The sequence below is a fragment of the Nymphalis io genome, chromosome 17 (genome assembly GCF_905147045.1).
Source record: "Nymphalis io chromosome 17, ilAglIoxx1.1, whole genome shotgun sequence".
Taxonomy (NCBI): Eukaryota; Metazoa; Arthropoda; class Insecta; order Lepidoptera; family Nymphalidae; genus Nymphalis; species Nymphalis io.
Genome location: NC_065904.1, coordinates 10,643,304 through 10,669,313, shown reverse-complemented (window position 1 = coordinate 10,669,313; position 26,010 = coordinate 10,643,304). Strand labels below are relative to the sequence as shown.

Genomic DNA, 26,010 nt, shown 5'->3' with positions numbered 1-26,010 from the left:
AGTCACAACATTGCGATTCATAATAGATATGACTTGATTATGAAAAGACTGGCCATATACCATCCAGACCAGATAAGGAATCTAAAATCCCAAAAAGGCCAATAATAAGAAGAAAACTGAAACTCATTCGGAGTCGATAAAATAATCGGAGCCGTATAGTCCAATTCTATTATCATATGAAAAGTGAAAAATGAAAAAAAGTCTATTAGCATATGAATAAGCACGAAATTGTCATCAATTTGTAATCCGAAAATTAAGATTATGATGCTGTCTTCCTAGACAGCAGCAGGAGTGAAGGAGTTTTATTCCTATAAAACTCCTTCACTCCTTTGTTGCAGACCTCTGAATCCGAACCTACCTATATATGCAGGACTTATATACTTAACACAACAAGTTAACTATTATATAATTGTAACTTTTGTTGCTAGTCCTAAAGTAAAATAATATACAATCGTCTTCTGTAGGGCTATTCTGTAAGAACAAATAAACAGTCGTAACTCAACGCAGAAAACGTTCGTGAAATGTCAGAAAGTGATATGCGACATTGACCATACCCATTGATCATAAAATTTCAAGTAGGTATCCAGGCATCAGAAAAGTGTATCTCCATAAGTCGGTTGTCAAACATTTGTCAGGTGAGTAATGAAGCGAATTTATAAAAAATAGCACTACTGTACATCGCCAACATTTATTTACCAAAAACAAATATTCAAAGGAAATATTTAAAGATATACCTATAATACACTAGGTATATTTTATCGTTTTTATCAAATTTGGAGAAGATAATTCAATCCATTGTGTAACATTACAATTAACATTAAATACATAGTACTTTACTTACATTTGCTTGAAAGATATTTTCTTCTCTTTATTATAGTTTTAACAATTAATTTATACAATTTTACTTTAACCATAAAACCGCAGCTCAAAACCACCAAGGTTTAATCGATTATGTTATATTTACGTAAATCGTATATCATATGATACAATTTCAAGGATCTTGAGACATGTAATTAGACATCTTTGTTCGTGTATTATAACTTATGAATTAATAAATAACTCTCATAGAAAAAAAAGGATTTGGGGAATTATGATCTAATTTTATATCTCTTATTCCTAAATTAATTTGAATAAAATACTTAATAGATATAACATAATAATAATCATTTATTTGCATGAAATGTAGTTTTACAGATGTTATTATTACATTACGCCCACGTTAGGCAAGCAAATATAATATTTGTTAACAAGTGATTAATATTAAATACAGATCACACCAATAGTACATTAAAATATATATAATGATACGTATATAAAATAAATTTTGGTTTAAAAATAACAATAATTAAATTAATTAAATGATTTAATTATCTTTAACTTACATTACTTACATTAAGTACATACTTACATACATAAGTGTATTTGTTTGCTTAGTTTCTAAATAATATAATATGTATAGTATGTTACTGATTAAAATTCCAAATGTCAAACTCATTGTCAAAAAACGGTAGCAAATAAAATTATTCATTTATTTCATTTATACTTATAATACTAATCATCATTAATGGACATCATTAATTCATTGGAGTTTTATTTATTTAAAATTCTCGTGCCAAACTCTAATACCGTATAAGGTTTCGCTACTGTATTATTAAAAAAAAACTAATAAGCATACATCAAGGTTAAATTCGCGAGATGAGCTCAGTTTGTTGTATGACCATCTTTAAATTCAGTTGATCGTGTGTCATGATCGTCAACGGTTTTATATTCACAGTTCTTATAATATCATGCAACGGTCAATTAAACACATTTACATCCTTATTCACAGACGTGTGGACAAAAAACCCTTTAGTACAGTTTACAGCACGAGCGTCTAGTGAAGCTTTAGCTAATACTGTAGATAGTATTACAAAATTTCCTCTCGCAGTGGCCGGAGCTATACGTGCAGGATTCAATTTTCCCACCCTCATAAGCCCTACTAATGTTGTAGATTTAACAGATAAATTTGTCGCTGAATTTAATTCTGATTTAAACAACGAAGATGCAAACTTACATATCGGAGATCTTATACTCAAATATGGATATAAAGTGGAAAAACACAAAGTTCGAACAGAAGATGGTTATATCCTTAGCATGTATAGAATACCGAACAACGGATCAGTAATCTTCTTGATGCATGGATTATTTGGCAGCTCTGATGATTACGTAATAGCGGGCCCAGAGAGCGGACTCGCTTACCTCTTGGCGAAAGAAGGCTACGACGTCTGGATGGGAAATGCCCGCGGAAATAAACATTCGAGACGTCACGCCAAATTAAGTACATCAGAATCAGTTTTTTGGGATTTCACCTGGCACGAAATCGGATTTTACGACTTACCTGCTATGATTGACTACGCTCTTGAGACTAGTAACTCTAAAACATTGATATATATCGGTCATTCTCAAGGAACAACAGCCTTTTTCGTAATGGCTTCTGAGAAAACTCATTACAACGATAAAATCAATTTAATGATTGCGCTATCACCGGTTGCATTTATGACAAATGCAAAGTCACCTGTAGTCCGACTATTGGCACCCGGCGGACCACTTATTCACAGCGTGACTAAAACATTGGGCATTTATGAATTTCTCCCAGATAATTCAATGATAAGAATGCTGAAACGTTTGATGTGTGGCAGTGGAGCGATAGCCGAAATTTTGTGCAATAATATCATATTTTTAGTCGCTGGCTTTGATTTGGGTCAGCTTAATGTAACTAATCTTCCCGTGATGCTCGGTCACATGCCCTCTGGGGCATCTACAAAACAGATTGCGCATTACGGACAAAACGTTGTTTCAAACGATTTCAACAAGTTCGATTACGGTTTATCAGAGAACTTGTTACGTTATGGTAAATCGCGACCTCCAAGTTATACGTTAGAACAAATAAGCGCCCCAGTGTCATTATTTTACAGCGAAGCCGATTGGTTGGCGCATCCCGATGACGTCAACAAGTTGTTCAACGAGTTGGGTAACGCTGTGGACATTTACAAAATACCTTACGACCAGTTTAATCATATAGATTTCTTGTTCGCAAAAGATTTTAAGAAATTAATTTATAAAAGACTACGGAAACTACTGTCATTATTTTAATAACGGTTATTTGTTAGATCGATTGTTTTTTATTATGTTCACTTCGCAATAAACGGATAATTTTATATTTAAAGTTTTATTTTTTTTATACAGCCATTAAATATTTTTCATAATATCACATAACATCTATACTGAGTACTACTTACATGAATTTAAATCTTATTATATTAAAATGAATGTATGTTTGTCCGCTATACGTTCCTAAACTATTCATCTGATAGTGATGAAACTTTGGTGAGGTATTCGGCGTACGGCTGCGAGCTGTAAACAAAAATAATGTATAATGTAGACCCTTATTTTACCCGAAGCCGTTATAAGTAGCTAGTAATATATATAAAAATAGAAACTAAACGTATACAAATTTTTATCTTCATATATACGCCCTTACCTTCTGTCACATTCTAATCGTATATAAAGTTAATTTTATTAAAAATATGGTGGAGCCTCTATTTTTTTTAAACATATCAAACCTTAGCAGCTTCGTTATACTATATAATTGCTAATTTATAAACAGTCAAGTATTGAAGTATTATCCTTTCGAAATTATTTTAGGTTCGGACCTTTTGGTATTTAACCCTGAACGACTACGTCTGATGCCAGTAAGTAGGCACCGTTAACAACGCTATCGAGATTTTTATTTAAAATTATTTCGACCAAATATATGATCAGACCATATGTGCTAAGCAGTTGTTCACGGGGAATACTTATAAACTGGTGGACAGTAAGAAAGATAAAAAGATGTGTACTGTGAGCAGAGAGTAATAATTACAGATGATTTACTTTTTTAAATATTCGCATTTTGTACTATAATAGCATTAAGTAACGCCGTGTAATACCTACGCCCACCTGTTATAATTTCGAAATACAATTATTACGTATTATTATTAATAGAGAAATTAAATACAATAAAATACGATTTATTTCATGAAATTAATTCTATTGTTTTTCTGACGCTAATAACAACCGACTAACGCAGTTTCAAAAGGTCTTATCTTAACAGCATTTGGAACACACAAAAAGTTTTTTTAAGTCTTTTTAGTCAGGGTTACGTTTTTGTTAGTGTGACTTAATGTATACGCTAATAAGATCCTAGAAAACGTTTAAAAATTTCAAATATTAAAATTGGAAATCAATGAAAAATTAAATTAGGTATAATTTTCAAATTACTTTTTGTGTGAAATAAGTTTGGAAGCGAAAACGAATGCAAATTTTAGAAACAACAACCTTTTTTAACAAAAAGACTATGAAAAGGAAGATTATAACATATACAAATAAAAAAAGCATGTAGCTAGTATTCGTTCGTTATCTAAAATTTATAATTTTATTTTCTGTTTGTAGCTAATTGTTATATTTTTATATAGTTATTACATTATTATTAGTTATTTTGACTGTTTCTTATCAAAATTTGGCCAAGTATATTTGCCGACCATTTATTTTCTTTTACTCTAATGTTCATGAAATCTGTTGTCTGAGTTCCTAGTGCGAGTTTTTTACTTTTAGCGGTTGAATACGAATGCGACAGTTTCATTCGAAACATACAGGTTTTCTCTCAATGTTTTTGTTCACCGCAAATATAAAGATAAATTATAAATAAACATTAAGCACATGAAAATTTATTATGATTCACGTGTTTTAAGACCAATTCTACTAACAAATTCGAATCGAAGCGTAAAGCGACCTACCCAGTCGAGCTCGGTAGGTACCACCCACTCACCAGATATTCTACCGCAAAACAGCAGTACTTGGTATTGTTGTGTTTCGGTTTGAAGGGTGAGTGAGCCAGTGTAATTACAGGCACAAGGGGCATAACATCTTAGTTCCAAAGGTTGGTGGCGCATTGGCGATGTAAGCGATGGTTAACATTTCTTACAATGGCAATGTCTATGGGTGTTGGTGACCACTTATCAGGTGGCCCATATGCTCGTCCGCCTACCTATACTAAAAAAAAGCGAAGCGAACGGCAACGTGATCGTTGCCGTGTATCCGATTTCTTATTCTTTAATTTAATTATCGACTTGGTATAAACTTTGACAATTAAGTTTGATTTTGACATAACGGTATATGTTAACATCATATCGATTCCGATTCCGATTAGAATAAATATAGAATAGTCAAATTGGAATCGGAATTGAATCGGGAACGTATCGTAATCGTTGTAATTTAGTAAAATTCGGTCCCTGTACTCTTAAATATACCTAAGTAATTAGTAAAAAATACTATAATTAATAAATCTAATTGGTAAAAAGAGGGCAATAGATAACTAGAACGCAAATAAATATAGCCTCTTCCAACCATTTTTGTTCGACATCTTGAATAATATAATCTATCTAATTTCGATTATGGATTCTTGAATATCGACGAAGTTTAAAACTTTTAAGTAAAATTTAAGTAGATATCAGTAGGTAAATGGAATAATATAAATAAAACTACCTATATATTGATGTTCCAAAGGTGAGACAACCGATTCAGTGAATAAAAACATAATCGTTGCCGAATAACCGTTTATTCAACTAAAACAACGATGTAGCTACGGTTCGGTCTAAATTAGATCGAAGTAGAATCGGAAATGTATTGTAACCGCTATGAATTAGTAGAATTGGCACCCCATTTCTAAAATAACATTCACCTAGAAATCGTAAGCACTGGTAACCCAATAATGTTTTAATTTAACATTTCGATACGTATTGCTCGGCAGCAATACGTTGCGTAAAATAGTTTACCAGCTAACCTCATCATTGTCTTTTTAACAAGATTGTCGTCGAGCACAAGCCTATCGATTAATATTATATACATTATATATTAATCGAGAACTGATTGTCGTATATAATATAGCATTCGCTAGTGATTAGCGAATCGCATAGAATATTATATAGGTTCTTCTTCTGGACTATGCAAGAAGAGTGAAATCATGAAGAGAGTAATCGAAGACTAAGAATAGAGGTAAATGGAATAAAAACAACTTCGCCGAAACTTCGACCTTAATAATACTAATAATTTAATATAAATAATGTTATTACCAAGTTACCACTGATTAATATTTAAAAGTGTATGTTTTTATAGGATCTTAATAAATACATCAACTTGTAGTAAAATAATTACTTTCTTTTTTAAATTTGATAACAGTACAATATAAGTAATATTTAAATAATTGATTTAGATATAGGCAAACGGACAATGGCTCCATTGTTAATGTCAGATTTTGCTGTTTAGGCAAAACTTGATTGATGAATTTTAAATATGTGCATAGTATTCTATATTCTTAATTATGAAAACCCGTACGAGTCCCTAAAAATATAGTATAGAAGACATTTCAAAATATTTTAAAAGCTTATTATAATAAAATATTAAATATAATGCCTAATCAGTAAACCGTTTTTAATTAGCAAAAAAATGACATATTAATAGAATAATGCTTACGATAAATATAAAACAGTTGTTAGTAAAGTGCTATTATAGTCGCTTCGATTATTGCCAAATTGAAATTTTAAAAAAAAAAAACGTCAGCAATATTTTTCTTTATTCAAACGATTATTTACGTTATATTTAATTTTTTTTATAAATCATGTCGATTTATATATTAATGTATTTATTATTTTCTATTATAATTTAATTAATGACAGCTGTTTTACTTCTTCATGACACATATATAATGACTCTACCTATGAATCTTACATTTTTACTTGAAATATAAAAAATATATTTGACGGTTCGGTTGGCGTGGTTAGTAGATTGCTTGCCTTGCCTTTCACGGCGAAGGTGGTGGGTTCGATTGCTACCCAGGACAAACATTTGTGTGCATGAACATGCCTGTTTGTCTTGAGTCTGGGTATAATTGTCTATATAAGTATGTATTAACAAAAGAAAAGTAGTATATGTAATACATCAGTTGTCTGGTTCCCATAATACAAGTGTGTTAGTAATGTCCCGGGGAAAAAAAATGTATATATATATACATATAACAGAAAGACTTTGTTAGTCTCATTCGACATTTACGAAGAACACCAATATATATTTTCTATTAGCTGGAACATAGACTTATGTAAAAGTCTACACGAGATATCTATAAATAAATATTAACTTTATAAATAAAGTATATGAAAGACCGTTCATTAATAATATTTCGTAAAAAAAAAAAAAAAAAACGCTGAAATACCTAATACTTTAATATAAAGATATATTGCTCGATCAGATCTGATGTTTTAAATAATACAAATAACTATTTAAAATCTAAGAAGACTAATTACTGATAAGTAATTTCCTAGTCCATTCCTATAGGTATCAAATCTGCGTTTTGAATATGTATATACTTAATTTAAAGTAAAATGATTCAAAAGTTCTTGCCTAATTAAATGGAGAATATATTGTTTTTAAATAATTATTTAATTTATACATTAGCCGTTCATTAGCGAGAGCAACGTTATACATTGTACTAAATATTCTAGAAATCATAATTAATTGTAATTGAATAAATGTTTTTTTTTTTAATTCTAAATTCATTACACAACACCAACACATTTTTTTTATTCCCAATAAAGTTTATAAGAAAAAAAGAGGAATTTTATTTATTTGTTTTTCTTTTATACAGTTTCTTTTATAAAGTTATACAGAGTGCCTGATATATAAAATAATAATTACAATTAAACAAAGTCAGATTCATAAAGTAGATTATGAAAATAACGTATTAGCAATTAATAACGTCATATAAACGTCATGAGCAATTACAAAACAGTAACCTAAATAGTCGTTTGTATTATACAGGTTGTACAAAAATAAATTTATTAAGCGTAGCTAAAAAAAATGTTATAATTAAAAAACCATATTATTATCATTTTCTCAGTTACAGTACAGTAACAGCCTGTGAATGTCCAACTGCTGGGCTAAGGCCTCCTCTCCCTTTTGAAGTTCTCTTTGGTTGGTTTGAAGTTCTTGGTTTGAAGTTTATTCCACCACGCTGCTCCAATGGGGGTTGGTATAATTCACATGTGGCATAATTTCAAAGAAATTAGACACATGTTGGTTTGCTCACGATGTTTTCCTTCACAGTCAAGCACGAGATGAATTATAATCGCAAATTAAGCACATGAAAATTCAGTGGTGCTTGCCCGTTTCTCAGTCCTTGGCAAAATATGATAATTGGTGAAGAATGCTAAAACAAAATTATATTATTAAAATATAAATTCTAAGGAACACAATATTCCTACTTGTGGAGACGCAAATACGCTTTTGATAAATTCTATGTATATAAACTGTCTGCACATAAAGTTGAAATTTTGTTAAAATTTTAAGTCCGCGTCCGATTAAATCTTTAAATCAATTTACCTACTAAAAATGATTCATTAAATAAATATATAATAATAATTGAATACTTACTAAAATGTCTTTACATAAACAAAGTATATGGAGTTCATTACAACTTTATTGAACAGCCCGTATGGACAAGAAGCTGAATTCGCACATTTTTCAATATAAAATAGCCTGTAATTTTTCAATCTGTACAGTCAACGAGCACCATGAAGGCTGTCTACTTCCTCCTTTGCCTCGCTCTGGCCCGCGATTCTGCGGCTAACATTGTTAGACACCAGCTCCTACCTCAGATGGACTCATTCTTCGTCCATCCCCTCGAATCAATCGACCAATATAATCAGAGATATCAGGAGACCAAGCAAAATCGTTATTCAGAATCTACCTCATTTGAAAGCAAGGAGAGCCAAGAGCGTCCCAGCTTCAACGACATCAGCGACTTTACTTCCTTATTCCGATCTGGAAATAGAAATTGGAACTCGCCAGTTTTCTCTTCAGTCATAACACAGGGTGATCAAATCCCATATGGCGACACGATCGAATGGCAGGGTGTTCAAATTGCAGCTGGACCTAAATCCCCAGTCAAGAGCAAGAAAGACATCGAAAAGCTTTTTAAAGATGCCTTTAAGAGTATGCAGCACGTAAGCGAGGAGGAGAAGAGGATGATACACAAGACTTTTGAAGAAATTGATCAAACTAAACAAGAAGAAGTACACTACAACGCAACTCAACTACTCAAGCAGCACGGTTACGGAGTTGAGGAACATATAGTGAAAACTGATGACGGCTACTTTCTCACCCTGTTCCGCATTCAGCCTAAGGATAGTGACAGCCAAGACGAGAAGAAACGCCCCGTCGTATTACTCATGCCCGGAATCCTTGGAAGCGCAGACGACTGGTTACTGATGGGCCCTAAAAAGTCCCTTGCGTTTATACTATCCGATGCGGGATTCGATGTATGGCTTGGCAACACCCGTGGTAACAAGTACGCCCGCCGCCATGCCAGCAAGCATGAATCTCACCCCGATTTCTGGCAGTTCAGCTTGGATGAAATCGCTCTGCACGACTTACCCGCCATGATGGACTACGCTCTTCATACCTCAGAACAAGAGAAGCTGTTTTACGTCGGTCACTCCCAAGGAAATACTGTGTTCTTCGCTTTAGCGGCCACAACTCCTGAATACAGAGAAAAGGTCGCTATGATGTTCGCTCTATCTCCAATGGTCTACATGACAAAAGTACGTAGTCCATTCATTAAAATGATTGCACCTAACAGCCAATTCTTTGAGCGTCTTCACGAACAACTCGGACACAGCGAATTCAAACCAAGCAAGGAGCTCGTACACACAGTCGGTGGAAACATGTGCGAAAAGGAAATTGGTTGCAAGCATGTCTGTTCAAACATAAACTTCGTTATGTCTGGCGTCGACACAGCTGACATGGACTTTGAGTTATTACCCAGCATTGTCGCTCACTTACCGGCTGGCACATCGACAAGAGTTATTAAGCAGTTTGGACAGGCTGTGGCGTCACACGAGTTCAGGAAGTACGACTATGGAGTCAAGATTAACAAAAAAATATACGGTATGCGCCAGCCAACGAAATACGACATGACTGAGGTAAAAGTTCCAGTAGCGCTTTACTTCAGTGAGGAAGATTGGTTGGCACACCCAGAGGATGTTGAAAGGCTACAAAAAGAGCTCCCTGACGTGAAAGACTTTTACAAGGTACCCGAGAAGCATTTCAACCACATGGACTTCCAGTTCTCCAAGAAGGCTCCCGAAGTAGTCTACAAGCGACTAATCGAATCTATGCAGACTAACTAATCTTACTATATCATGATTATTTAATTCGTAGAGTAATTAATGTTATTGTAGATTTCTTTTTGTAAGCATTATTTTATACTTCATGGTTGCATCATCTATCCGTCCATAAAATAAAAACATTTCAATTAAACGTTATTTTACTTACTAATCGATGTTAATTTTTAGTTAAAGAATAAAATCTAACTAGCAATTGCGACAAAATTTGCTATTATAAATTATATTATTTAAAAAAAAATATTAAAAAAAAATAATTTTATTTTTTTATCTTATTCACCTGGAATCCGATCGCAGGACATCTTGCTGGGTCTAATCTTAATTATCCAGGGAGTCAGACAAACACAAAAAAAAACATTAAAATCTGTCCGCCGCTAAAGAGGATCACTGTGATACGCGTACAGAAGATACGTACACGTACATTATATATTGAAAGATTATATACCTATAAAATCCGCATCTTAGATTCCACAGAGGAGCACTATTGTTCCTAAATGTGTATTATGTAGGTATGTATTATTATATATAAATACAGAACTAGCGTTGTCGTCTAGTGTCGTCTATGCCATAGCATCTACAAACTAATACCGACTAGATTCTATGAACTCGTTTTTACTTATGAATAATTATCACTCATTAATATACGTCATATTATTAATTTTAAATTGATTTCATTGAATTACCGAGGAAAATTGCATGTGTCTGTGGATGAATGAATGCCTTTTCGTATTACGCACGTCAATCCATCAACCCGCACTGAAGTAGAAATGAGAAATAGGCTCCAAGTGTCAGATCTCTAAGTCTTCTCTTCTAGAAAAGTCCTTAGTTCAGCCGTGGGACAATAACAGACTACAGGCTACTTAACAACTATTAAGGCTACGAATATTAAATTGTCACACTGTATAGTAAATCGATCGTTGTATGATAAATCTAGTGACCAATTCTACTAAGAAATTGTCACTTTATCGCAATCGAATCGAAACATAATCGTTGCCGCGTAACCGCTTCCTATTCTACTAAGACAACGATCCAGTTAGATTCGTTCGAAGTTGCATCGGAATATAATCGGGAACGTATCTTAACCGTTATTGATTAATAAATTTGACTCCGTTTGTATTTTTTTCCGTATTACTTAAATACCTATCTCCTCGTGTATTTTGTTAAGCTGTTAATATTTAACAATGTTACGAAATCAAGACAAATCAAGTAATATTACAGTCTATATTTCATATTTTTCTAGTTCTAACATTATCCATATATATATAAACTTTAAAAAAACACCTACGATAATAAAATATATAGCTTTTTGTATTTACAGTCATGTCTTTATATTTCTGTCTATCTGACAAGTTTGACATTATAATTTATAAAGTTTTCATACTATAGAAATAGTCACTATAAATTTTCATCTAGAAACTAAAATCCGCTGTAAAAGTTTAATATCAATCAAGTTACGTAATAACAAACTATACTGAATGAAGTATTATCATAAGACCACTTTTGATCATCGTCATTTTAAAAGATTAAATTCTATTTAAAATTCAGACGTACCGATAAAACCGGCAAGACAGTTTAGCAGTTAATTTTCCATCAATTAAATTACATGGCTGTATTAACTAAATGTAATAAAATTATATTATGTATACCCGGAAAAAAACAAACAAAATTTTCTTTAATAACTTCGATATGATATTAGAACTTACCTGGATTAAATTACATTAACAGCCTTTAAAGTGAAAATTGGCAGCTGATAGATAAAAAAGATAATATAACCGTAAAAGTCGTGAATGAGAATGTTTTTCTTACAAAGATCTGAAAAAAAAAGTCGTCAAGTGCGTTTTATTTAAAAAAAAATGATATAAATGAACTGGGCATTCACTTTGAATATGTATTTTAAAATAATTTCAATTTTTATTAAAATTTTAATAAATTGTTCTTTAGAATTCATTGAATTTGTTGTACAACATAAAATTAAAAAAGAAAAATCTTATATGTACCGAAGTCGCTTGCAATATTACTCTGACAAGTAATAACCAGATTAAGGAAATTATTACGTAATATACCATTTTGAAAGTGTCATCTAGACATATAAAATTTAAATATTCAAGCAAGACAAATAAAATATAAATATTATAGACAAGTTTGAGGAAAATAATTTTCTTGACATTAAAGATTTATATTTTTTAATTATTTTCATAATGTCGGGCTCCTAAATAGACCGTCTGACACGCAGTTATAAGTAAATGTAATCAATCAAATTTCACTTTGGTCCTTTTAGCCTTTAGGTCGGCTAATACATACTATTAATATTGTATCAGATAATTTTACTCAATTTAGTGATAAATTATATTAATCTAATCTCAACTGAAATGTCAACAAACTTTACGTAAATTATTGTATCAATGAACTCGTAATGATATATTTCATGTATTTTAGACAATTATTAGTTCTTAAGGATTATGACGTTCAACTTATTTTACTACTTTGTAGCTACTTTATTTAAAAAATGTTTTTTTCTTTTTTACTATTATTATAGTAAAAGTACAGTTTTAACATAACAATACATTCACATTTCATTACATCTTCGTTTTTTATTCAATGTTATTTGTTAACATCTTCCATTCAACATTTCAAAAGACTTGTCCTAATTTATACAATAATTACATAAAAATAAACTAGATGGCACTTCTATATTTGTAAACGTTTGATTGTTTGACATTTGAATAATATTTCCTTGCCAAACCCACGCTTTGTTTTGACAGTACTCCTATTTTGACATCGAAGCGTTGTGAGTAAGAAAGAGATGTAAGTATATGTAATGCATTGGAGGGAAAGAGGAAGCGCTGCGACGGCGCTGTAGCGTATCTTCCCGCCTTCCCCCCAAACGACCATCGGTCGACACAGTCGCGTTTCGGTTCGGTTTGCTATACGTAGTTCGCTTGTGTTTTATTGTTTTTTTTATTTAAAGTGTTGTTTACTGTACTGATAGTGGGACTGAAAACGGTGTAATAGTTACGTGTTATGTAAGTGACTCAATGAAATTATATTTTTCGAATGGATTGAGTTACGATGTTACCTCCTACGGCCGGAATAGCGCAAGTTCAACGTGACCGGCCCGAAATGGCATATCAGCAACGACGTGACGTGCGAGATATAACAAGAGACATTATTAGAGAAGCCCGCATTTCAAACAGACAATCTATGTCGCCTGGAGGTAAGCAAGCCGGCCAAAAACGACGCCACGTTTCCGCCATGCTTGTCACATTGACATACGTCAAGGTGACATTTATATAAAAACAACTAATTTTCGCATTAAAAATACACAAAAATCCAAAGTAATAATGTCCCGGGTCGCTTCAGAATCATTTAGGATAGAAACTAGGTCCGTTACGTCATCTAGAAACTCGATCGCGCGAAAGTAAAATGGCGCCAATGCGCCACATTGAGCGCTTCAGTCCGCTTATCATTATCTAAACAGTTACTCTGACGAAGAAAAATCAAGTTACACTTGCTGTGATTACTTTAATATCTGACAAATTACTTAAAATCTACATGTTTCAGTGCAAAGGTAAGATTTTCTAAGTTTTGGCACGTGCTTTAGTTATTTTTAGCTCGCTCGCATAATGTCGCCTTAGCAAAGGTTACGACTGCATTACACGCACAATTGTATCAACTGTTCAAAGTATTAAATTCACGACGCGAAAAAATCTTATTGTAATGAATATTTCATGTGTTTATTATTATTAGTGGAATTTGACTTTGTCGTATTGACAGTAAAATGACAGCGGTCAACCAGCACAAGATGGCGGCTTTAAACTGGAATCTTAGCAATCACGCGGCAAACTAGACGGCGCTACCGTAGCTTTGTTGATGTATCATCATTGTTATTATTGATTATAATATGCTTCTTCTCACACTTTATATGTTAAGATAACTTGATTCCAATTAGGAGTTTGTCTATTATATTAATTTTAGTTTGTCGTTTATATTTCAAATTCCAAACTGAGATAACTCCATTCTTATCTCTTAAATTAGGTTACAGATATGAGATTTTTATTTCAACATGGTTTCTTTAGTATACTTTAAACCTTTATAACATAATTTATTTATTTTTTTATTTTAACAGTAGGTGTCGTATGTTTATATAGGTATATATAATGTTGTATTTATTGTAACATAAAACACATCAACAAATTCAGATAATCATATTGAATTGTTTTCTTAATTTTTTTTTTCATTATTTTACAATTCATCACATTCCATTCAAATCAAGTTGTTCATTCATTAATCTGTTGAGTTAGCTAGTGTTATAAAGGCAAACAATAACTCTTTATAATAATGTCATTTGTATGTATATATATAATTGAGACATATATAACTTTATTTTAATTGCTAGTGACACTTAATTTTTATATAAAAAATCTAATATGAATTTTATTGTATCAAACCAAAATATAACTAATGATTTTTTTCTTGTTTTTTATGCATCGAGATAACTCTAAATATTAGTATAAAGAACATAAGATTTCTAAATAAGAGTCCATTAATTTTATTAATTACATGTATTGATATATATATATATATATATATATATATATATATATATATCAATACATATATCAATACATATTATAATTACCGGTGTTGTCAGTCGACAATCAATCAATCAACAGCCAATCGTTGTCCACTGCTGAACATAGGCCTCTCCCAAAGTGCGCCAAAGCTCCGCCTTCCGCATCCAGTTGGTGCCCGCCACCTTCTTAAGGTCGTCGGTGCACCTGGCTGGAGGGCGCCCTACGCTGCGTTTGCCAATTCGCGGTCTCCACTCTAGGACTCGTCTGCTCCAACGGCCATCGGTCCTACGACATACGTGACCAGCCCACTGCCACTTCAGCCTGCTAATTTTGCTATAATTAAGCTATGATGGTGGCTCCGGTTCTTATCCGGATAATCTCATTTCTGATCTTATCCTTCAAAGATACTCCGAGCATAGCTCGCTCCATAGCACGCTGACCGACTTTGAATTTGTGGACTAGTCCCGCAGTTAGTGTCCACGTTTCGGCACCGTATGTCATGGCAGGTAAGACGCATTGGTTGAAGACTTTCGTCTTTAAACATTGCGGTATAGACGACTTGAGGACTTGACGAAGGTTGCCAAATGCGGGCAGCATCCCAAGCGAATTCTTCGATCGGCTTCCTTCTCGAAGTTGTTCCTACCGACTTGTATTATCTGTCCTAGGTAGGTATATTCACTAACAACTTCGAGAGGTTTCCCCTCGACGTATATCGGTCCCGGCACGACATGCCTATTGAACATGACCTTGGTCTTGTCCAAGTTTATACCGAGACCGACACACCGGGAAGACTCGCCTAGGCTACGCAGCATTTCGGTGAGTTGTTCCAGCGACTCTGCTATGATGACGATATCGTCGGCAAATCCAAGGTGTGAGATGTACTCGCCGTTTACATTGACTCCATACCTAGTCCAATCCAGCGTTTTGAAAACGTTTTCCAACGCGTTGGTGAACAGTTTCGGGGATATTACATCCCCCTGTCTCACCCCTCTGCGCAGTTGGATCGCCTTCGTCTTACAGTTCTGGATGTGGACAGTCATTGTAGCGGCGTTGTACAGACATCTCAGTACCTCGATATATCTCCAGTCGATATGATATCTCTGCAATGAGTCAAGCACTGCCCAGGTTTCGATGAAGTCGAAGGCTTTCTCGTAGTCCACAAATGCCATACACAGCGGCTGATTGTACTCTTCGGTCTTTTGCACAATCTGCCGAACAGTATGGATGTGGTCCACGGTGCTGTAGCCTGATCGAAAGTCGGCTTGCTCTGGGGGCTGGAACTCGTCAAGTCGTCTGGCGAGACGGTTCGTGACGACTCTTGAGAACAGCTTATACACGTGACTCAAAAGGGAGATTGGTCTGTAGTTTTTCAAGAGGGTTTTATCATCTTTCTTGAAAAACAGTACCACCTCACTCCCGCTCCACGTTTCCGGGGTCTTGCCATGTTGGACAATGTACTGCGTAAATTAATATTCCTTTTCATATTATAAATTATATTCTCTAAATTCAATTATTTAATATCTATATAAATCACTGTTACTGATATAAATCATGCAATAAAATAAAATTTTAGTTACATTCAAATGTACTTATTAATAATTAATTAAAAAAAATGTATTGAATATATAGCATAATTTTGTTCATTTTTGTATTTTTAACTTTTATTATAAGTTAGTAGTTAGTAACAGCCTGTAAATGTCCCACTGCTGGGCTAAGGCCTCCTCTCCTTTTTTTGAGCAGAAGGTTTGGAGCTTATTCCACCATGCTGCTCCAATGCGGGTTGGTGGAATACACATGTAGCAGAATTTCGATGAAATTAGACACATGCAGGTTTCCTCACGATGTTTTCCTTCACCGAAAAGCTCGAGATGAATTATAAACAGAAATTAAGCACATGAAAATTCAGAGGTGCTTGCCCGGGTTTGAACCCACATTCATCGGTTAAGATTCCCGCGTTCTTACCACTGGGCCATCTCGACTTATTATAAAGTGTATATATATTTGACAGTACTTACATTATGGATTATAATACAAAACAAATAGACAACTGGCCTTTAATTGTGTTAATGTGTATACAAATTATTCAATACAAGAGTCAACGAGTCGATATGTCAAAGATCAAGCAAACAGAATTATTCGTTGTTTATCTGTTAGGTTATACATCGAGGGTGGTCCAATTTTAATTCCAAAAATGATAGTAAAACAGTGGATTTGCGGTAGTTCTATGTATTCCTAGTAACTTGTTTTTTAAAATCCTAACGAATGTTATAAATGTGAAAGTGTGTTTTTTTTTTCATTATTTGTAAAACTTTCATGTATTTACTACTCAACCCATGATTCTGAAATTTTGCATACATTGTCAGGGGTAAAAACAAGGACCTAACACCTGCTACATGGTTCAAGCCGCTGAGGAACAGTCACATATAATTCTACCTGTAAATTAAAAGCTTTGTTTGTTTAATATTCAATATCTGCACTTTTTCTAATTTTATTTAAAGGAATCTTTATTGAGTAGAAGGTGAAGGTGAAGGTTCTCCTCAAAAAAACCTTCTCAACCTTCTCCTCAAAAAAAAAAAAGGGAGAGGAGGCCTTAGCCCAGCAGTGGGACATTTACAGGCTGTTACTGTACTGTTATTGAGTAGATTTTACTTCAAAGGTAAAAAAAAAAAACAATTTTATTAAATAAGAACTAACTGATTTAAAAAATAATGCTTAACTATAAACTTTAAAATAATCAGATAAACAATATAGCGAATCAAATATTTTTGGTGCCTTGTTAGCCAAAAAAAGAAACGCGGACTCAAAAAATATTTGAACGCACTTTGAACAAATAAATATTTATGTTAAATGTTAATTATTCACAGGTATATTTTATAAGACAGTTTTTTTATATTATCTTTATATGTTAACATTGTTACTTAACAATCACAAATTTACTAAACAAAGTACTGATGAGAATAAAGAAAGTAAAAGCCTTCTATTAGGAAAAAAAGATGTCAAGAATAGCAGAATAAGGTCACGCAAGCTTCCGAGCTGAGTGTCCTTGGCTCCGTTGCGTCATATGCGGTCGTTCAACCCGATCGATCGCACCCCGCATCCCCGCTAAGGTCCTTAAAGGGCTGGACATATAACAATACGATGTTTACCGGTATCAGAAATAAATAAATCGTATATTGTTATGGTACACAACTTCGTGATAGCATCTAAAAAAAAACTTTTCTGTATACAGAACATTTTCGAACAAAAGCGAAAGGCTATCACTGACGCTTTGTTTTGACGGCCGCGGTCATAGCGTTTTTAAATGTGTTTGGGTTTAATGTTATCACAAAGTAGCTGCCCGTCGCGGCTTTAGTTGAAAACTTATGTTCGAAATTTAAAATAATAAAAAAAATTGCTGTCGCAATGTACGTCGAACCAGTACTTCATTATGGATTCTCAGGACACTCAGAGCATACCCTCGGGATTTCGTTCGAATCGCTGGTACGGAACGGAACGGAAACAGAACGCGAAATAATTAGGGAGTCTGGGAGTCGTCAAAGCAAGACATTGACGATTCCGTTGTAGAGAATCTCATTCACCAATTAGAAAGAGATATTTAAAAATATTTCTGACAAATATAATTAAGCATATTATGTACCAGCAGTGTATTTAAAAAATCGCTATTAGATGTTTAATTTTTATTATTATAGAAAAAGCATGAAATTATCCGTGGTTTTGCTTTTGTTTTAAAAAAGCATTATTTATATTTGAAAAGGCTGGAGTGTAATGGGTGTTTTAGTGAATTTTTCGATTAAACGCATGCATGTTATAAAAATACAGAGGAAATTGTTGGCTCACAAAATTGTAATTCGAACTATTAAATGCTTATGAAATATACAATTGATGTGCTGTCAAAATACATTTAGCATTTAAAAGCAATATGATATTATTTGACTAAATTTACGCAATAGTAACTATGCTAAATATATATTATGTACGTGAGAGACGGCGCACACTTGATATCTTTTTTACAATTTTATTTATGCCCATAACTTTGCTCAAAGCGAAGACAAAAGATAACAGATTGTTTTAGAAATATCGTGTATTGTATTTAAAACAACATGTCGTATTTAATTCTATATTTAAAATAATTAAAGAGGTGTTGCATGTGCCCTATATGTTTAAATTGAAATTGTTCTTAAAAGCAATGTTTATAAAATTTATAATTATAAAATCGTTTGTCCTGCTTATCAACGCAGAGCCAAAACTACTAAGTCTAGGAAGCTGAAATTTAAAATATAGGTTTTCAATTACATTAAAAAATTAAGAAGCCCTGTTATTAATTCAAGACCGAGAGAGGATACATTTCAAATCTAGAGTTAATTAATATCATTTCTGTATTATTCTTTTTATTTTAATTCATTCTATTAACTTGAAAAAAGGTTTAATTTTTATGAAATCAATTATTATTAATTTTGGTCCTTTATTTACATTTGCCGTATCATCCAGCGCCCTCTTACAGAAGCATTAATATCCTAATAATATCCTGGGACATTTTTCACACACGGCCATCTGATCCCAAATTAAGCTTGTACAAAGCTTGTGCTATGGGAACCAGACAACTGATATACTACATATACTACCTTTCTTTTGTAAATACATAATTATATAGAAAACTACACCCAGACTCAGGACAAACAGACATGTTCATGCACACAAATGTCTGTCCTGGGTGGGAATCGAACCCACAACCTTCGGCGTGAAAAGGCAAGTATCTACCAACAACGCCAACCGGCTCGTCAAATTATGGCATTTTTATGTAATGCTAAAAATAGGTATATAATGTGCATTTTGCTTTAGTTACAAAATATGTTTTGAATTCATAATATCGACGCGTTAACACGCGCGACCCGCCGATCGTTGACGTTGATAATTTCAATAGCTAACAGCTTCAGAGGCCTTAATATAAATATATATAAAATTTTAGTTTGTTCTGTCGTAAAGTTTCATTTTAAAAATTGTCTATTATATACATATATAACCTTATTTAAATATAGCATACGTTCTTTTTAGAATATACACAATACGTATAATATAATATATGTCAATAGAAAATATTTATCAAAGCCTCAACCCAATACATGTGCGTTCCCTAAATATGTCTATTCGATTTAACAATTTTAAAAACACCAATTTCTTGTAATTGTTACGATGAATGCAATATCTCATACGGTCTCGGTCACTCTACGTCTTGCACAATGAATTAAAATAACAATAAGATCGAAACCTATGAACTTTTCATATTATTATAACAATAATAGTTTCCCCCCGAGGCTCCATCTGCCTGTATGGGGAGGTGGACAGGTGATATGACCTTTTTTGTACTGATAATGTGTACGAAAAATTTCATGTTGATCGATTGAGTAGTTACGACTTGAAAGCGTAACAAATAAACAATTTACGCTAACGCTTTAGTATTTACAATACGTAGACCCGGATAGAAGGGACATCCCCCACAAGAGAGTGGCACAACACCAGAAATTTCTAAAACCAAAAATATCCCATTTTACGTAAGATTATACACATTTAATGTAGTATATTATGAAGATATAGTAAAATACAAATATAATCCTTGTATGCTGCAATCAATTATTATTGGAATACCGGAATGGAAGAAATTGTTAAATTTATTTTAAAAATTGTCAGGGGTCTCCACTTCTTTCTTGTCCCAGGACCTCCAGACCTCTAAATCCGGCTCTGATTATATTACAAATAAGGATTATAAGATTATTCAGGTACATAATATGTGAATTTCTTATTTCCAGCTCGAGACAGATTTCCATCGACGTCATCGACGGACGAAAATGAGTCCGGCACCGACGGCGAGGCGGACCGATCCCGGGGCGCGGGACTGTCGCTCGTACACCCTGGACCGCCGCCGGTAAAGTACACATATACACTTACCACTGCGTTCACACGAAACGGTTTTAGTTAATCAAGTAATAAATTGTAAGTAATTCCAACCATCAGAAAAGACCCATCTGACATTTGTTTTTTTTTTATTTTATATATGTAGATAGGCCGACTAGCAAATGAATACCACCATTAATTTGTTGGTAAATGGTAACCACCACCCATAGGCATTATTACTGTAAGGACTATTAACCGTTCCTAACAACATCGTCAATGCGCTGCTACCATAGTGCTCAAGGTGGTGTAGTCTGTGAAATTGAGAAGCCATTTGGAAACACGAGGAAAATTGCGATTTTACCATGTTATTGACCCACAAATACTCATGCTTTGGTGTACACCGACTATACGCAGGAGTGACCTTCATCACAATTCTTTTTTTTTCTTTTTTGTTCTACATTCTAAGGAGGTTACGATTAGATTAGTTTTTTTTTTTTATGAAGTAAGTAAGTAAAAAAATTCACTCCGAATTACGTTGTGAGTTTTTTTATGTTATTAAAAGTAAGTAGACATTAACTAAATAACTAAAATTTAAAAAATTTAAGCATTTGAATATATAAATTATTATTATACTTTATCTTTCTTTAAAACTAATTTAGTTGGTCAGAGGAAGTTAAGGATGCTTTTTTGACAGCACCTGGGTCCAATTGGGTTTGATCCAATCAGGTTTTACTATGTAAAGGCGCTTTTTGCATATCATGGACGATATTAAATCGATTAGTCGGGTGCGATCTATTTTAATTAAACTATAAGAATTAATTTATTTAAAGTAGTTTTTGAATTAATCAAAATTATTATTAACTATTAAATTTTATGCGTTGAGCAACATAGTTTAGTCGGTTAAAATTGAGACGTGTGAACCGCTATTATTATCGAAATGTAGTATTTTGATAGAAAATATTTTGTTTTATGACAGATTAATTTGTTAATAAAATTTAGTTTATAGTTTTGCAACTTTTGGTTGTAATGTGATTTTCATATACAGGGTGGTATAATAGTGCGCAAGCGACGCGGGAACCTGCCGAAGCATTCTGTCAAGATCCTCAAGCGCTGGCTGTACGAGCATCGATACAATGCGTATCCGAGCGACGCGGAGAAGCTCACGCTCAGTCAAGAGGCTAATTTGACAGTTTTGCAGGTACACTTACATTATACTAAGGATATCACATAAATAGGTTTGAAAAGGTCTCATTTGGTGGTAAATGGGCCACCTGATAGTAAGTGGTCACCACCTATCAATAATAATGAATTAATGAGTATTTGCAACACAGTAACATGTTAAAAGGAATGTACATGACTATTTACAATTTAACATTGTATATATCCTGCATGAAAATCAACGAATAGTATTATACCACTCGCAACCACGTGTTCTATTCACTCGTACCATATGTATTATGTAGAGGATAATTCGTCCTTCACACCGTAAGCGTGTCTCCCGTTCCGCGGCAGGTGTGCAACTGGTTCATCAACGCGCGGCGCCGCATCCTGCCCGAGATGATCCGGCGCGAGGGCCACGACCCGCTGCACTACACCATCTCGCGCCGCGGCCGCAAGCAGCTGGGCGCGGGCGGCGCGGGCTCCAGCGCCGGCGTCGTGGTCACCGCGTGGGACGGCGACGCCGACGGCGACGGCGAGCGCCGCGACCACGACTACGGCGACGGGCTGCTCGTGTACCGCAGCGACGGCGACGAGCTGGCCGACGGCGAGGAGGGCTACTCGTCCAGCGCCGTCAGCGAGGAGGAGGTCAAGTACGACCCCTCCGTGTGGCAGTCCGTCATCCGCTACGGGCCCGAGGACCGCGACCTGCACCCCGCCGCCCGCGGGTGAGTCTCATCGACACGAACGAGCCGATTGCGCCCTGGTGATCGATGATCACGTCACCTCATTGGCCACTCCTTATGATGTCAGTGCTACCGACTCTGATCTGTAGAAAAATCTTCTGTGATCATATTAGTCGTCGTTATATGAGTGCGTGATACGAAATTTAAAAAAAACGCACGTGTATAACAGTTTATATGACAAAGGTAAAGCCTTCTTACCTTACAAATGTTGCGCTCAATTTAGACCTTATAATATTGTTCTTATGTCAAAAAGGTTTTACTTAAATATTATCAAATCTAAATCCAACACCCACCCACCATACTCGAATAAACAACGAAAAATTTCGACTTTCACCGTCGAACACGGTTGTACATATCACGAATAATACGAAGTGAGTTCTCACAGGATAGCAATGTGGTCGCGTTCAGTTATGGATACACCCGCTTGTTTTCGTTGTTTGTCAAAAACACTCGCGCACAACAAACAACAGTCCGTGTGGCGCGAGTGTGCTCGAGCTGTGTGTGTGGTGTGGTGAAGTGGGAGTGTAATGCGAAGGCGCGGTGGCGGCAGGTCTGCGGCCGTGGTGACGGTGCGCACGGCGGAGGAGGGCGAGGGGGAGGGGGAGGGCGACGCGGGCGCGGGGGGCTGGCATCCGCAGCTCGCGCATCTGCCGCAGTTGCCGCATCCGCTGCGTCGCAAGCTGCAGGTAAACAGACGCCAATATTTCACATTGTATCATATATATTCAATCGTAAATTTAATAATAATTTCAAAATAATTTTAATGATGTTAATGTATTTGTATTTTTATGGACTTGTAATTGTATTTAATGACTATGTATAATGTGATGCTTTTACGAATGATGTGATAACCTATCATTAGTAGAATGTTTGTCGAAAAACCTTTAAAAACTCTTTTTAAGTGCCTATCGAATGTATGTTGGTTGGCCAAAATAAAAAAATATATACATATATTAATTTGACGTCACTCTCTCTGTCTTCATGTGTGTGTATTGCAAAGTATTGAATTAACAAATATCGGTGTCGCAGACGGCGGGCGGCGCGGGCGGCGCGGGCGCGGAGGGCGAGCGCGACAAGTTCAAGTGCCTGTACCTGCTGGTGGAGACCGCCGTCGCCGTGCGCCAGCGGGAGAAGGAGCAGGAGGAGGTGCCCGTCTAGCGCCGGTGAGCCGCCACGCGCTTTTACCCGACGCCTCCCCGAGTGTGCCCAAATATGGGAGTGTATTCGTGTTTCGACTCACAATCTTTCCTGTGCAGGGCTCAGCGGCACTGCATAGTAGTCACCTCGCCCTTTGACGAGAAGGGTTGAAGCCTATTCCACTATGCTGCTCCAATGCGAGTTGGTATATAATCATATGGCAGGAAGACACGTACGGGATGTTTTCCTTTACCACCAAGCACGAGGTGATGAAAATTCAGTGGTGCTTGTCTGGGTTTGAAACCGCAATCATCGATTAGGATCCACGATACACGCATTCTAACGCGTTTGAAGCGTCATTAGCGCAATGGTTCGCAAACGTCGCAGGTTCGATCCTGCCTTTGGGATATCGTAGTCACCGCTCCAACGAGCTTTACGCTTAATTGGAGGATCGGGAATCACTGGTGATAGGTGGCTTTGTGCAAGCTCGTCTACTCATCAGATATTCTACCGCAAAACAGCAGTACTTGATTTTGTTGTGTTCCGGTTTGAAGGGTGAGTGAGCCAGTGTAATTACAGGCACAAGGGACACAACATCTTAGTTCCCAAGGTTTGTGGCGCATTGGTGATGTAAACAATGGTTAACATTTCTTACAATGCCAATGTCTATAGGCATTGGTGACCACTTACCATCAGGTGGCCCACATGCTCGTCCTCCTTCCTATTCTATAAATAAAAAGGAACATTAGTAATTCCTTAAAAAAACATTGGACCATCTCTACTAATAAAAAACTAATCCTCAAGAATATTACTCAGACCAATCCTTAAGAATGTGTCGCTATGACAGACATTTGCTTAGGTTTTTATTAATTTCTTATATTATGTAATTTACAGGAGAACGGCTGCAAAAACATTTGGACACAGTTCATCTCGCAGGAATTGTATGGTACGGCTATGTTTAACCTAACTTCCATTAATGTAGGCCCACATAACTTAGACATTGTAGAAATTTCTATATAATAATGCGGAAGGGATACATTTATATAATATATAAATTATATAATGAAACATTTGAATTCTGAAACAATTGTTTTGAAAGATATGTAGTTTTTATATGCTTTTAAGATCCCATCCGTAGTCAATAATAAAAGGTAACACACTTAGCACTATATATCTAGTAATAATATTGAGTAGCTATATATCAAGAACCTTTCGATGAAACGGGAAAGCTTTACTATGGATATATTAACGATAAAAAAATATCACAATATACTTAAAGTTTCAAGTTATGCAAATAATGTGATAAAAAGCTAAATATATAATTAAAGTTCCGGTTATATGCAGTTAAGTTGATATCCGACACAAAGATTTGTCCGATTAATACAATAATATTAATATTTATTGGTAATGATAAGGTACAATTTTATGTACTCAAACCTTTTGTTTTAACAAAAATATAAAGCAGATAGCCACTGCCGTTATAAAAGTTATCTTAAGGAGATCTGATATAATTTGAATAACCATGGTTATTTAAAGCAACTAACCATTAAATGGGTTAGACCAGCGTTACTCAACCTACAGGCTTTTGTAGTTGGTCCGCTTGGTGTTACTTTATTTTAAACTATTTTTAATTTATATTTTTAACACCTAAATCATTTGAATTAAACAACTGCTTGTGACTATTGTGACCACGGACACTGCAGTGTTTGAAACGTCAGGAATTAATAAAAATATTTTAAAATTATACATGATAATTCCTTTTCTAATTATTTAATTTATAACTATTTCGAAATGTAAGAAATCATTAGCTAAATATTTTTTTTGTTTGTGACACCATGCCTAACACGTGTTTGTGGCCCCTATGAAGAAACGGTTGAGTATCGCTGGGTTAAACGGTGTCCAAGTTTATTAATCTCAATAAGATATATAAATAAAAATACGCTTATTCTCTGTACGGTGAAGTCGTTATCGTGAGGAAACCTGCATGTGTCTAATTTCATTAAAACTCTGCCACATGTGTATTCCACCAACCCTCATTGGAGCAGCGTAGTGGAATAAGCTCCAAACCTTCTCCTCAAAAAAGGAGAGGAGGCCTTAGTCTAGCAGTGGAACATTCACAGGCTGTTACTGTATTGTCTGTATCTCTTAAAAAAATATATAATGACTCATGTAACAATTCTCAATCCGTGGTTTGCGAAGTAATTAAATAAACAATTCAGAATGTTTTTTTTTTTATTTATTTATTTTTTCTTT

General features: G+C 34.6%; 3 protein-coding genes across 6 annotated transcripts; all 3 read left to right on the top strand.

Moving 5' to 3' along the window:
• Positions 1–1,729: 1,729 nt before the first annotated feature.
• LOC126775171 (lipase 3-like) lies at positions 1,730–3,183 on the top strand. Its single transcript, XM_050496972.1, has one exon. The coding sequence runs from the start codon at positions 1,747–1,749 to the stop codon at positions 3,130–3,132; it is 1,386 nt and encodes a 461-aa protein (XP_050352929.1). The 5' UTR covers positions 1,730–1,746; the 3' UTR covers positions 3,133–3,183.
• A 5,452-nt stretch (positions 3,184–8,635) lies between these two features.
• LOC126775165 (lipase 3-like) lies at positions 8,636–10,389 on the top strand. The gene has a single exon (XM_050496964.1). It carries the CDS (start codon positions 8,643–8,645, stop codon positions 10,257–10,259), a length of 1,617 nt encoding a protein of 538 aa, XP_050352921.1. The 5' UTR covers positions 8,636–8,642; the 3' UTR covers positions 10,260–10,389.
• Positions 10,390–13,138: 2,749 nt separating this feature from the next.
• On the top strand, positions 13,139–25,982 carry LOC126775176 (iroquois-class homeodomain protein IRX-2-like). 4 transcript variants are annotated; one of them, XM_050496982.1, is made up of 7 exons: positions 13,139–13,467; positions 20,632–20,747; positions 21,762–21,914; positions 22,229–22,602; positions 23,171–23,306; positions 23,650–23,783; positions 24,652–25,982. In XM_050496982.1, exons 1-6 carry the CDS (start codon positions 13,323–13,325, stop codon positions 23,776–23,778), a joined length of 1,053 nt encoding a protein of 350 aa, XP_050352939.1. In that variant the 5' UTR covers positions 13,139–13,322; the 3' UTR covers positions 23,779–23,783; positions 24,652–25,982. The 4 variants fall into 4 exon arrangements, with proteins under 4 accessions (XP_050352939.1, XP_050352938.1, XP_050352937.1 ...); XM_050496981.1 differs by having other exon boundaries at positions 23,156–23,306; positions 24,655–25,982; XM_050496980.1 differs by having other exon boundaries at positions 23,156–23,306.
• The last annotated feature ends 28 nt before the right edge of the window (positions 25,983–26,010 follow it).

Excerpts from the sequence above, each read along its gene's own strand:
- LOC126775171 (XM_050496972.1), top strand. The coding sequence starts at position 1,747 with ATGATCGTCAACGGTTTTATATTCACAGTTCTTATAATATCATGCAAC.
- LOC126775165 (XM_050496964.1), top strand. The coding sequence starts at position 8,643 with ATGAAGGCTGTCTACTTCCTCCTTTGCCTCGCTCTGGCCCGCGATTCT.
- LOC126775176 (XM_050496981.1), top strand. The coding sequence starts at position 13,323 with ATGTTACCTCCTACGGCCGGAATAGCGCAAGTTCAACGTGACCGGCCC. Across the intron at positions 13,468-20,631 it reads ACAATCTATGTCGCCTGGAG|CTCGAGACAGATTTCCATCG; the intron begins GTAAGCAAGCCG and ends TCTTATTTCCAG. Across the intron at positions 22,603-23,155 it reads CTGCACCCCGCCGCCCGCGG|GCGCGGTGGCGGCAGGTCTG; the intron begins GTGAGTCTCATC and ends TGTAATGCGAAG.